This window comes from Oenanthe melanoleuca, chromosome 23, assembly GCF_029582105.1.
Source record: "Oenanthe melanoleuca isolate GR-GAL-2019-014 chromosome 23, OMel1.0, whole genome shotgun sequence".
NCBI classification, from domain to species: domain Eukaryota; kingdom Metazoa; phylum Chordata; class Aves; order Passeriformes; family Muscicapidae; genus Oenanthe; species Oenanthe melanoleuca.
The window spans coordinates 5,679,932-5,692,164 of record NC_079356.1 but is presented as its reverse complement, the minus strand read 5'-3'; the positions used below and the strand labels follow the sequence as shown (position 1 = coordinate 5,692,164).

The 12,233-nt window shown below is 54.1% G+C and overlaps 2 protein-coding genes across 2 annotated transcripts; one reads left to right on the top strand and one right to left on the bottom strand.

Moving 5' to 3' along the window:
* The first annotated feature begins 2 nt into the window (after nucleotides 1-2).
* On the top strand, nucleotides 3-10,687 carry UBXN11 (UBX domain protein 11). The gene is made up of 13 exons (XM_056509217.1): nucleotides 3-52; nucleotides 495-573; nucleotides 782-882; nucleotides 1,634-1,685; nucleotides 2,559-2,635; nucleotides 3,096-3,210; nucleotides 4,426-4,643; nucleotides 4,881-4,958; nucleotides 5,794-5,914; nucleotides 6,975-7,078; nucleotides 7,249-7,322; nucleotides 8,062-8,160; nucleotides 8,800-10,687. Exons 2-13 carry the CDS (start codon nucleotides 498-500, stop codon nucleotides 8,945-8,947), a joined length of 1,263 nt encoding a protein of 420 aa, XP_056365192.1. The 5' UTR covers nucleotides 3-52; nucleotides 495-497; the 3' UTR covers nucleotides 8,948-10,687.
* Nucleotides 10,351-12,131, bottom strand: SH3BGRL3 (SH3 domain binding glutamate rich protein like 3). The gene is made up of 3 exons (XM_056509218.1): nucleotides 11,975-12,131; nucleotides 11,552-11,719; nucleotides 10,351-11,246 (listed from the first exon to the last, which is right to left on the bottom strand). The coding sequence occupies exons 1-3, from the start codon at nucleotides 12,116-12,118 to the stop codon at nucleotides 11,181-11,183; spliced, it is 378 nt and encodes a 125-aa protein (XP_056365193.1). The 5' UTR covers nucleotides 12,119-12,131; the 3' UTR covers nucleotides 10,351-11,180.
* Nucleotides 12,132-12,233: the final 102 nt, after the last annotated feature.

The following is a 12,233-nucleotide window of genomic DNA, read 5'->3' as shown; positions in this document are numbered from 1 at the left end:
CTGCCCGTGCGTCGCCGTGGCAACTGGCCGTAAACAAGATGGCGGCGGGGGGGTGAGTGAGGGCCTGGGGTGATCCAGATTGGGATACCCACCCAGATTCGGGTATCGGCCCCCGATTGGGGTATCCCCCTCAGATTCGGGTATCCCCCTCCCAAATTCGGGTATCCTCCCCCCCAGATTCGGGTATCTCCCCCGATTGGGGTTTCCCCCTCATATTCGGGTATCCCCCCTCAGATTCTGGTATCCCCCTCCCAAATTCGGGTATCCCCCCTCCGATTGGGATATCCCCCCCCGACTGGGGTATCCCCCCAAGATTCGGGTATCCCCCATCAGATTCGGGAACTCCCCCTCAGGTTGGGGTATCCAGCCCCCGATTGGGGTATCCCCCCTCAGATTCGGGTAACCCCCCCCAGATTCGGCACAACCTTGATATTTCTTTACCTGCTTTTGGAGAAGCTGAGTTCAAACACTGACCTGTTTTCTTCCGTTTTCAGGAGATGCCAGGCGGTCTCCTAGGACAAGGAATCCCTGCAGAGCACCCTCCACCCCTGCTCCAGGAGGAGAACATGGAGGGTAAAGCCCCCCAGTGATTTGGGGGCTCTGGGGGTTTTTGGTCACACCCCAGCCAGACCCGTTCCTGTGGCCCCTTCTGGCACACACAGCGAGCTGGTGGCACCAGGAACCGAGGGATTCCTACCCAAAACGTCCTCCCTGCTGTGGCAGACCAGGATTTCTGGTGTGACGTCCCTGTGCACCCCAACCCTGCTCTCTGTGCTTTCAGGTGCAGCTCACGCTGACATGGAGCTCGGGTCCTCTCTGGCTGAAAAAATCTCTCTGTTGGAACAAAAAATAGAGAAACAAGCACAAGAAATCCAGCAGAAGGTAAAAGTCAGTCTCTTGCTGAGCCTGCTCTGTCTCCTGCCACAGGAGTTTCACCTCTCAGACCTTGTGTGGGCTCGGAAATTCATTTGTGGCCTGCTGTTAATTACCCAAATGAGCCCTTTACAAAGGAACAGAGGGGAACAGAGTGGGATCAGGCCTTGGGGTGCCAGAGGGGACAGTTCCTGCTGGGATTTCTTGCAGCAGTGACCCTCAGCACCCTGGCACTAAGATCAGCAGCTCTTTGGCTTCAGAATTACTGTTTTTTCCCCCTGTGGTGGTGCATTCCCCCTTTTGTTTTCTGAAACAGCAGCTGCTCACACAGCAGAGCCAGCCTGGAACATCCCTCTCCGCATCAGAATAGAATAAATACCCCGTAAAAGCTTAGAATTAATGCCCTTTTTGTTTGTTTTGGGTTTTTTTTTTTGTTTGTTTGTTTTGTTTTGTTGTTTTTTTTTTTTAAGGAGTGGCTGCAGAGATGCTGGTTTTGTTTCTAGATCAGCCCCTCCCTGCAGGCCTGAGCAGGAGCATCTCGTGCAGATGGGTCACCTGTTCCTGGAGTTCTCTACTTATCCCACCCCTCATTTGAGCCTAATTGAGGTGTTTGTGAGGTGATTCAGCCCTTCTGACCCTTTAGCCTGTGCCTGGGTGGGGTGAGAGGACCTGCACCAGCCCTGAGTAATTGTGCAAACTGTGCCTGGAGGTGCTGAGGGCCAGGACCTGACCCGGGTCATTGTTTGTTCTGCCCTTGAAGGACAGGAGGATTGCTGAACTCGAGGAGAGGATAAAAACTCTTCAAGAAGAAGGTAAAAATTGTTCTACCTTTGGCACCCGTGGGAGAGCTGCAGAGCTTTGGGTAGGGCAACAGAGCAGAGGCCCTCTCTGAGCTGTCCTTGGCTCCAAAACCCAGGAGCCCTTGTTGTATCTGTTACTCTGGTGTGGTGCAAACATCATTTCCTGACCTATTTTCTGTGAGTTTCTAAGTTTCCTTGAGTGTAAAGCCAACCACAGACACACGAGGATGGTCAGGAAACCCAAGGGCAGTGAACACTGCAGAGTTCAAACAGGAAAGTTGAGAGAAACCAAAAACCCACTTGGAATCTCCCACGGGATTCCAGGTCCAGCCTGGCTCTAAATTGAGCCCAGCTTGCAGTGAGTCACTGAGGTCTTTCCCCTGCTCAGTTGCCTGAATCCAGCAGCTTCCCAGCCCCAGCTGGAGCCCACACACGTTTCCTGCCAGGCTGAGCTGTGCACGGTGCAGAGCTGTGGTGAGTTCTCCATTTCCTGAGCACAAAATACGAATGTGTCTGTCAAACCACAGACACGTGGGCTGCACCTCCTCCTGCACCGTGCTGCCATCCAGCCAAGAGTTCACATCCAGCTGCAGGGGACTCCTGCTCATTTTGGGCTCCTTCAGGGAGGGAGCCAAGCAATTTCCACTGTGTGGTTGCCAACAGCACCACTCACATCAGCTCCCACAGCACACAACTTTCCCAGGGTTGTTCACAACTTTCTTTCAGTCTGTCAGCGTTGTTATCAAACCACTGCAGGATGAATTGTCACCTGTGTCCCATGGGTGTGAGTTCCCTGAGCACAGGCAGGTGCTGCCCTGTGTGACACAGGTGATCCCCAGCTCTTCTTTGAGGATCTACAAAGAAACATCAGGTTTTCTTTTGCAGATGCTTTTGACTCATCCACCACAGAAGAACTGGAAATGAGGTGCCTTCAGCTGCAGAGCCAGGTCTGGGAGATGGAGGTGAGGCTGCTCTGCTTGCCCTGAGCCAGCTGCTCCTTTGGTTCGAGATCTTTGCAGTCTGGCCTTTTTCAAGCTGCCCCTTTGATCACCACAGCCCTTCACTCTCAAAAGAAGGAGCAGGTTGGATGTGAGCAGCAGGGCAGGAGATTTTAAACACACAAACACCTGGGCCTCCTGCAAGCTTCATTCTGATTTCCAGGGCTGTAGGAAAGCTCAGCTCCTGCAGTCTTGGGAGGTTCCTCTGCCCCTACAAATCTTTCCTCCTCCCTTTCCCCTGCTGCTGACAGAGCTGCTGTCACTGCCCTGACAGAGTCTGTCTGTCTGCCAGGGCCAAGGAGCCCCAGACAAACTTCTGACACCTCTCTCTGCCTCTCACAGCCATGGCTGATCACTCCCAGGCTCCCATTTCCAGTTTTCTGCAGCTCTGGTCAGCAAAGCTGACCTGACTTTCCTCCTCCAGCGCTTCCTGAATGACTATGGTCTGATTTGGGTTGGAGAGACACGGGACCAGCTGGAGGATACAGAATCAGTCCAGGATGAAGAGGAGCTGCCAGCAAGGAACCTCTGCAAGCTGGGTAAAGCAGCAGCACTTGTGGCTGAATGCTCAGAGAAGGGAGAGTAGATAAGCACCAAAACCTCAGGATCTGGGTCTTCAGAATTTGGGATCCTGTGCCAAGATTTCCACATCAATCCCTCTTAGGGGACACAGACATGGAGCAATCTCACAGGAGTTCAGCAGAAGGTTTAATTTTATATTGCTGTACTTTGTACACCCTTCTGGGGGAAGAGGAGAGAACCTGATGGCTCAGCCCTTCGGGAGGAGACCTCACAGCAGCTGTTTCCTGCAGAATTCACAAACCCTGCACATTTGAGGCTTGACTGCTCTAATGGCATTGACATAGAGTGGGTGGAAAACAGAATCAGGTGCTTTGTGTACATAGGAGCCTGGCTCTATCAGGGAGCGTTGTTTGCTTTTCCTCCCAGCCACTATGTTGGGTTTAATTGAGACCTTTAATTGAGACCTGACTCTGCAGTCTGGGGTCCAAGCAGCTTTGGCAGTGTCCTTAGGAAGTGGTAAGAGAGGAAAAAAAAAAGAAAATTATTTGGACTGTAGAGCCAATGCTGCTTCCTAACCACCATGCTAGAAATACTAGAACCAGACCTTCCTTTAGATGCAGGAGGGGATAGACAGAAGGAGATCAGCAGAAACAGTTTTTGGTTTCAGCTCACTGACTCTTTTCAAGGGTATTTCCACATCATCCTTTAGCAACTCATAAAAAAAGCAGAACAACTAAGAACTTTAACTTAATTTAGATCTTTTCTCTCGTTTTCTTTTCTGATTTCATTCCTCTGTCGCGTCACAACCCTTTTACTGCTTCACCCTGCTACCCTCACACACGCAGACAAACATCCTGGCAAAGTCCCTGCCCTGCTGTTTACACTGGCACCTGCTCAGCACCTGTGCCCTGATCCATTGATCCAATCTGGTTAATCCAACTCGTGCAGTTCCTCATGCTGCACGGGCCAGGGACAGCACAGGGCTCCTGGGAGGATCAGCAAGCCCAGGAGCTGAGCTTGGGCTGCAGGAGCTGCTCTGGAGCTCTGGGTTTGCAGCCCCAGCCTCTGCCCTGCCCTTGTGGTTTAGCAAGGATGTGGAGCCTGGCCCAGCAAAAGGTTGCACCACATTCTGCAGAAGTGTGAAGGGCAAAGCACAGAAATGTCAGGGCTCAAACACCCCTCAAATTCACTGACAAATCTGTTCCCCTGTAACTCTGATCCCTCTGCCACAGGTGCAGGCGCTGTTTGCAGAGCCCAGATTGATTTTGATTTAATCCTGGAGAACATTAAGGATCTGAACTCGCTGGTGGGAGAGGGCATTTCTCAGGTGGAGCACACGCCCCGGGGGGCCCGGCTGAGGCGGCCCGAGCCCCTCCCTCTCACCCTGTACCAGAACGGGATCGTCGTGGGACACGGCGCCTTCCGGCCCTACCAGCACCCGGGCACACAGGTGGGGACAGGGCTTCTAAGCTCATCTCAGCAATGCAAAGCAGCATCCCCACACCTGCATCCCCACCGTGCCTCTAAAGCCTTGTGCAGGCAGTTTGAGGGATGGAGATGCTGTGTCTTGGGTGCAGACCTTTCTGCACGGCCACAACCCCCCAAACAGGAGCAGCCCAGCAGAAAGATGAGTGCTGAGCTCCACAGGAAGGGTGAGGTGTGAGCAGGAGCTCTGCTGTTGTTTCAGCAATGCCTGCAGGACATCATGGATGGATATTTCCCCTCCGAGCTGCAGCCACGCTATCCCGACGGGGTCCCCTTGCAGGCAAGTGCCACACCCAGATTTTGGCTGTGGAATCGCTCTCCTGCTTCTCAAGCTAGCTCAGGTTTCCTTTCATCCAGCTGCTGGATGGTCCCCAGAGCCAGGGGAGCTTGAGGTTTGTGCTGCTGTGCTGTGTTTGAGGTGCAGGTGTGGCTGGGACGAGGGAGGGCACCTGCAGCAGCCGTTACAGGAAGCGTTTCAGCATCAAGGTTGGAGGGTTTCTGTGCCTCAGTGAACCTGCCTTGGCACAGGGCTTCTGACAGCACAGCAGGCTCTGTAAGAGGAGCAGCACGTGCAGGAAATTAAGAGCTGTGTCACAAAAAGGAGGGAAGAAAGTTCTCAGATAGTTTCCCTATTAACGTGAGATGGAACAAGTACCTTTTAAAGAGGATGTCGTGAGAGTTTATTTTGCCACAGTTTAAATGGATTTGGCCACCTGAGGTTCTCTGGGTCCCAGTTTTTGATTTCTCAGAAATGGCAAAGAGCCAAAGCCACTTTTGCAGGCAGAGAGTCTCAGAGGACTCAAATCTAGGTCTTGGAGGGCACCTGAAATGTCAGCAGGCACAACCAGGGGCTGGACTTTCCCCTGCCACAGAGAAACCAGGGCACAACTGCATGAACAGGACGTGCTCAGGGCAGCTGGGGCGAGCTGGAGCTGTGGAGTTACACAGGAGTCACATGGAAGGGGCATTGTGCAAAGCTCTGGGGACTCTGGTTCCCTATAACCTGTGCATCATTGGTTTCATTTGGGGTTTACAACTGCTGCTTGTCATTTCTGTGGGTTGTTGTGCTCTGAAGCAGCAAGAGGAGCTTGTGCAACAGCCAGATTTGCTTACAGGTCACTGACAGGAGGGATGTGGTGTTTCAAAAGTCAGAACTTCCAGGGAGTTTTCCTGGCATTGGCCACGTGGTGGGTACCTCAGAATCCAACCAAGTGCAGGAAACCTCCGAGATCCCAGGTAAAATCTTAAACCTGCCTCAAAAATGCAGCTCGTTGTTGAGGAGGGGATTCTTAAACCTCACCAGGGCACTGCAGGGGAATGTGAGGGTCTCAGCAAGGAAAGTAACACTTCTGGGTCAGGGCCTGGTGCTGCCTCAGGAGCTGGGAGCCAGGATCCTCTCAGCATCAATCCTGCTTAAGAATGAGACATGACAAGTAATAAAAGAATAGAAATTCAGCAGGTTTCCAAAAACATATCTACCCTATGCCTTTCTGAAAGGCCAAGCTCCTTCCACCTTCACCATGTCAAAGGATGCGGAGGGAACCCTGCAGGCCTGGGGGGAGAGCTGCTTGCAAACACTGCTCCTTTCTCCTGCAAGCTCATTCCAAAAATGTAGATATTGTCAAGCCAAATCACCCCTAACTGTACTAATATGGGACAGTTTCTCTTCAGACTTTCACAACAGAATATGGGACACCAAAGGCCACAGATTCCTCATTTTGCTTCTAGACACTCACAGTCTATGTAAGCAATATCTGACAGGGTTGGGAGGTCAGAGAGACAGAAACCAGTGGGTCTGTGAGTGCATCACTAAATAAATCATCACATGTATCACTCATGAGAAACAGCTGCCTGGTTACACACAACTGTGCTCAGTCACCTCAATGTTAAAGCTAAATATCTCCTTTATCCAAGCAGGTAAAAAAAAAAAATTAAAAATTGTTCAAGCAAAAAGGAATGGACACCTACAAATACACCCTTCACATGGTGAAAAAGGTCCAAGTCTGTAGAAATGGTAATAGTCCCAGTTTTTCCCATCAGAGCCACCTGCCTGCTGTGCATCCCAGCTGTGCACTGAACAGGCTGTTCTCACTGTTGATGTTGACAAAGATTTAGTGGGGCAGAAAATGGGACAGCTTCAAGGGAGGAACCCAAGAGCTGCTCTCAGCCTTGCTGGGGTGCCGAGAGCTCTCCCTGTCGGCTGCTGCTCTCTCCTTTCCCCAAACCAGGCTCTTCTGGGGGCAAAATGTTTGTCACAGAGGTCCCACACGGATGTATCTCCCCTCTGCTCTGCTAGGTCCCCAGTCCTCCTCGGGGCAGGTTCCCAGTGAGCTTCCCAAGCCCCCAAAGCACAGAGGGAGAGGGGGCAGTGCCCGAGGCGTGGCTGGAGCAGCACTACAGGTACCAGGGGACCCCCCAGACACCCCCAGGAGGAGAGCAGGGGCCATTGTCTGGACTCTGCTCCCTGTGCCTCTCCCAGCTCCATGTAACCTCCCAGAGAGGCTGCACCAGAGCACACGTGGCACTTGGCACAGGCTGCTTTCCCTGACACTCACCTGTTTTGGTTGCAGGGCTCTGATGGGCAGCAGAGCAGCAAAGAAATCCTGGTGGAAACACCTGGGCTGGCTGCCCTGGAGAGGTGCAGGTACAGCCCCCTCCACCCCCTGCCCTGCCAGGATCTCTTCTTCCTCCTGTTTCAACACTTCAGGTTTAGTTCAGCTGAGGAAGTAAATGGACTTTCCCCTTTTAGACCTTAGAAACAGCTAGACAAAAGGCCAAGTTTGGTCCTTTGGGAAAACCACTGCATTTTTCATGACAAACATGGCATATTTTACATCTCTAACAAAAAGCTTCTGTTGTTCAAAATGTCACTTATTTATGTGAAAGTTTTCCTGACAGCAAACCAAGGCCTAAGAGTTTGAAACCATTGAAAAAGCTCTTTGCAGTCATATTTAATGGGAGAACCCCTCCAGGAAACTGATGCCCAGGTGGGATGTCTCACTAACAGCACTTTTCCACTCAGTCTTCTGGCAAACCAAGACCCAAATAGCTAATGAAAAAAAAAAAACCCAAGCAGATTATTTTTAATCAAAGAAGTAGGGCGAAGTACTTAGCAGACAGCCCTGGTTTAAAATGAAAAAGCTAAAAAAGCTCCATAAGCCTCCTGAAGGCACCTTCAGGCTGGGAAAGCACAGCAGCAGTTTGGGCAGTGGGTCAGTCTGGGGCCTCGCTCACCCCAAGGACATTCCCAGATACTGGACTCCTCTCCCCTGGTTGGGTGATGGAGGCTCTGCCCGCTGAGTGGAGCTCCCTCTGGGCTGACAGGGATTTCTGGTGCCCAGGGTGAGGCCAGCCTAGCAGGCTGAAGCTCCTGGTTTCTGCAGGCTGCGGATCCGCTCCGAGAGCGGGGAGCGGAGCTACGAGCTGAGGATGCTGCTCTCGGACACCATCGGGGACCTGCGCCAGCACCTCGCCCACATCAGGTAACCAGGGCCCCCTCCCCTCCTTGCCTGGCTCTGTAGAACCCACAAAAGGGTCCTGGAGCTTCAAACCTCGGCCTGAGCTGGGTCACAGCCCCAGCCCTGTGCCCAGCTGATGCTCTCCAGGCAGCAGTGCAGAGCATTTCACACCCACCTTTGCCACACAGCACCAGAGATCAACTTCTGTCCTCCCAAAACTGCCATCAGATCCAGGCCCATCGCTGCCTTTGCCTCCTTCAGCACTCACCCAACTTGTGCCACCCTTCCTAAGGTGCTGGAAGCTTTTGCTTGGCTCAGCCAGCTCTGAGTCCCAACTCATTTAATGCTGCACCAGGGCTCCCTCAGGCTGTTGGGGACAGTTCCAGATGGCTGAGGGCCCTCTTTGCTTTCCCCTCCTCCCACTCCTGCTGCAGGCCATGGCCCTGGCCCTGGTGTGAGCCCAGGATGAGCTCAGTGCTGGTGGGATGCTTGAGCTCCTTCCTCCCCACTGCAGCTGTGCAGGCTGCTCCGTGCCTGGCTGGCTGCAGTTTGGGCTGGAAGCCCTTTTTTCTGTTCTTGCATAACCACAGCTGGATCAGTCAAAGCATCTCAGCAAAACCTTGGGGGATCCCGTGAGTAGAAGATTGTGCTGTTCTTTCCTAGGGGTGGAAACTCGGACTCATATGAGATCATCAGCACCTTTCCCCAGAGGGTGTACACAGACAACTCCAGGAGCCTGCAGGAATATGGGCTGGTCCCCAGTGCCTCTCTGCTGCTGAGGAGGAGAGACCCCTCCCAAAAAACAGCCTAAAGAGCTCCTCACCCCCAGCTCTGCACAGCTGCCTCTCACCTTACCCAACCTGCCCTGGCTGGGAAAAAGGGAGAGGTTTTCTTTCCAGATTTAGTTTCACTGTGCCATTACCTGGGTGAAGAGCTCAGAGCAGCCATTTGGCAGAGGGGGCCAGGCCCAGTCCTGCTGCCTCACAGTGGCTGCTGTGCCCCAGGACAGGAGGGTCCCAACACAGGGACACTTCCATGAGCTCACCTGGGCTCCAGGCCTGGCCCCTGATCCCTGTGCAGGTTACACAGGCTGACCCCTGCCCAGGGGAGCCTGCCAGCTTCTCTGTAGTTACTTAGCTGGGCTCAGGGGCTCTGGAGAAGCAGGATGGACACACAGCCAGGGGCAGTTTGCTTTCTATGCACAGCTGCTCCCTACGGATTTCACCTCCACTGACACCAGGGGACAAACGGGCTCCATAACACGGTCTCTGCTGGAGCAAAACCTGAAGGCCTTGAGCCATTGCAGTGCTGGGGCTGAGCCAGGCTGGACTCAGCCAGGAGATCCTGCTGTGGGTTTCCTGTACGTGCACAGCTCCTTCCCTTGGACAGCCCCCAGCTGCAGCGGGGCCCTGGCTCCAGCCTGCCTGGAGGTACCCGCCCTCCTCCTCCCTGGATGCTGCAACAGGACACCGTGTCACTGGAGACAGCATAATCCCTCATGCCTCTGCCCAACCCTGAATAAAGCATCTTCCTCCCTCTCCCGTGGGCTGGGGCTGCACTTTTCCCTTTCCCTTTCCCCAGCACATTCTTCCCATTCCAGCTGTGACAAGCTCTCACTTGACTCCCAGCTGACAACACTCCCACTCATGCGAGGCAGAGACCCAGCCCTCACTGAAGGCTCCCAATAAAACCCTTTCTTTCAGCTGCAATTTCCACTTCCTTTAGATTTCACTGTTGCTGTGGAAGCTCGGGGTGCTCAGAGCTCTTCCCAGACCCCTGTGACCAGAGCTGCACAACCCAAACATAAGAAGCAAACACAGCTCCCCATGAGCAGTGACTCAACCCACACAATTCTCCCTCAGCTTCCTCCTTTTTTCCACCTGTAGCAGATCCAGGAGCAGCTGTTTCCCTGCTCCTCTGTGTCCTGGTCTAGGCGATCTTTGTGCCAAGGGTTTGTTTTGCACTCCCATGTCTGGCTGAGACTGTCCCTGCCCCTGGCACCACGCAGAGGAGAGGAATGCTCAGGTACCTGTCACTAGTCCCTGGAGCCTTTGATTAGCAGCAGCAATCTAAGGTGTTAAGATCTTTGTGTCAGGCTGCCAGCAGCACGTACAACTCACTCAGCTGGAAATGACTCACAATCATGGGTAGGGTGATGTTTAACCTGTAGCCAAAATAAAACTGAATTAAAAAGAAATGCAAAGAGTAGCGCCATGAAAGGTACAGTAACATTTAATAGCATCTCAGAAGACAACACTGGTTATAAACTTGCTTTTTGGCAGGAAAACAAAATGCACTTGGTCCAGGATTGCAAAAAAGCCAACTCAAAGAGGAAAGACTGGACAGCTGGAGCATCAGCTGTTCTGGGGCAGCCCTGAGCCATTAACGCTCACCAGGGAAGGCAAGGCGGAGGGTGGCCAGAGCAGCACAGATCCCACTTCCAGCCCCACCCATTCCCCCAGGCAGCTCCACCGTGGTGGGCACTCAGACCCCCAATTCTGTGCAGTATTTTTGCATTAAATTAAGACAAACAAAAAACAAAAACAAAAAACCCCCTTTACTTAGTTGCCATAATCTCTGCAGTTGAGATGAAGAGTAGGGAAAAAGAGGAAAAGAAGAGGAAGTGAGGCAGCAGAATTTACAATTTTAACAGCAACTGGGAGAAGTAGGAAGTGCCATGCAGCCCTAAGCCCTTCCCTCTGGAGGCAGAGGAGGGGGCTGAGGGCCAGGGCCACCTCTCACAGCCCCGGAGGCTTTGCTGTTTACAGAGGCACTGGAAGCTGCCGTGAGCCAGGCCCAGCTCTGCTCACAGGCCAAGCACAGAGATCATCACACTTTCTTTGGATCCCTCTGAGATGATGTCAGGGTTAGGCAGGAGGGAGTCAGAGGCAGCTGCAATGAGGAGTTTTGGTCATGGGTTTTTCCCTGTGCTGGGATACGAGTGGTGGTGCCAGGACAGCGCTGACAACCTGCAGGTGGAGGTGGTCGGAGATGAGGGCGCTCAGGGATGCAGGTAGAGTCCAGGATGGGAGGGGAAGCAGGGCTCAGGCCAGCTTCAGGAACTCCTGCAGAGTGTTCTGCTCCACAGCTTCCACAAAGAGCTCATAATCCTGCAGGGAAACACCACAGGGTCGCTCACGAGGCAGGAGGATCCCTAAACCCATAGCACAAACTGGCTCACAGCGCTGGCACCACCTGGGTGTGCCCAGCATGACAGGACAAAGTGGGCACAGCCCCAGTGCCACCCAAAGCCCCTGCCTGGGTTCCCCTTTCCCAAAGCAAACAGCCGTAACTCCTGGCAGCACCTGGTCCCTGCACCTCACGAGAAATAACTTACGAGGCACCTTAAACACCTGCAGCAAAGCCAAGGGCAGGACATCACCCACCCCCAGCCCAGGGTGCCAACGAGCCTCACCCCGCAGTACTGGTCCCCGTTGACGATCTGGGGTGGGATGGCTTTGGGGTTGCCTGCCTTGGCCCTCATTTCCTCCCGGAGAGCGTTGTCCTGGGAGATATCCACCAGCTCGTACTTGATGTTCTTCCCATCAAGGATTCGGGTTACTTCGCTCTGTTGGGATTTGATCTGGAACGCGGGTGGGAAAGGCAGGTTATGAGGAGATGGAGAGGAGCCCCAAGGGTGGGCACAACACCCAGCGTGCCTGCCGGGCTCAGCACAGTGCCCACCCCGCCGGGAGGGTGGGTTTGGGGACAGATGGGGACAGTACACCGCGAGCAGGGGAGGGGACACCGAGGATGGAGCGGGGGGGCTCTGCTGCTGCACGGAAGAGAGACACCCACCCCCGGGAAGAGGAGCCCCGCAGACCCCGGCCCCGCTCACCTCCCGGGAGCCGGTCACCGACGTGCTGTAGACCTTGAGGGTGCTCATGGTGCGATCGCGGCCGCTCCCAGCGCTCAGCCCGGCCGAGGGAGGGACGGACGGAGGGATGGAGGGAGGAGCGGCAGCCCCGCCGCCGCCCGGCATGTGACTGCGGGGGCCAATGGGGCCAGCGGGCCCGGGCATGCGGCTTCGGCGGGGCCACCGCCCCGGCGGCACCGGGGACACCGGCAGCGGCACCGGGGAGCCACCGACAGCGGCC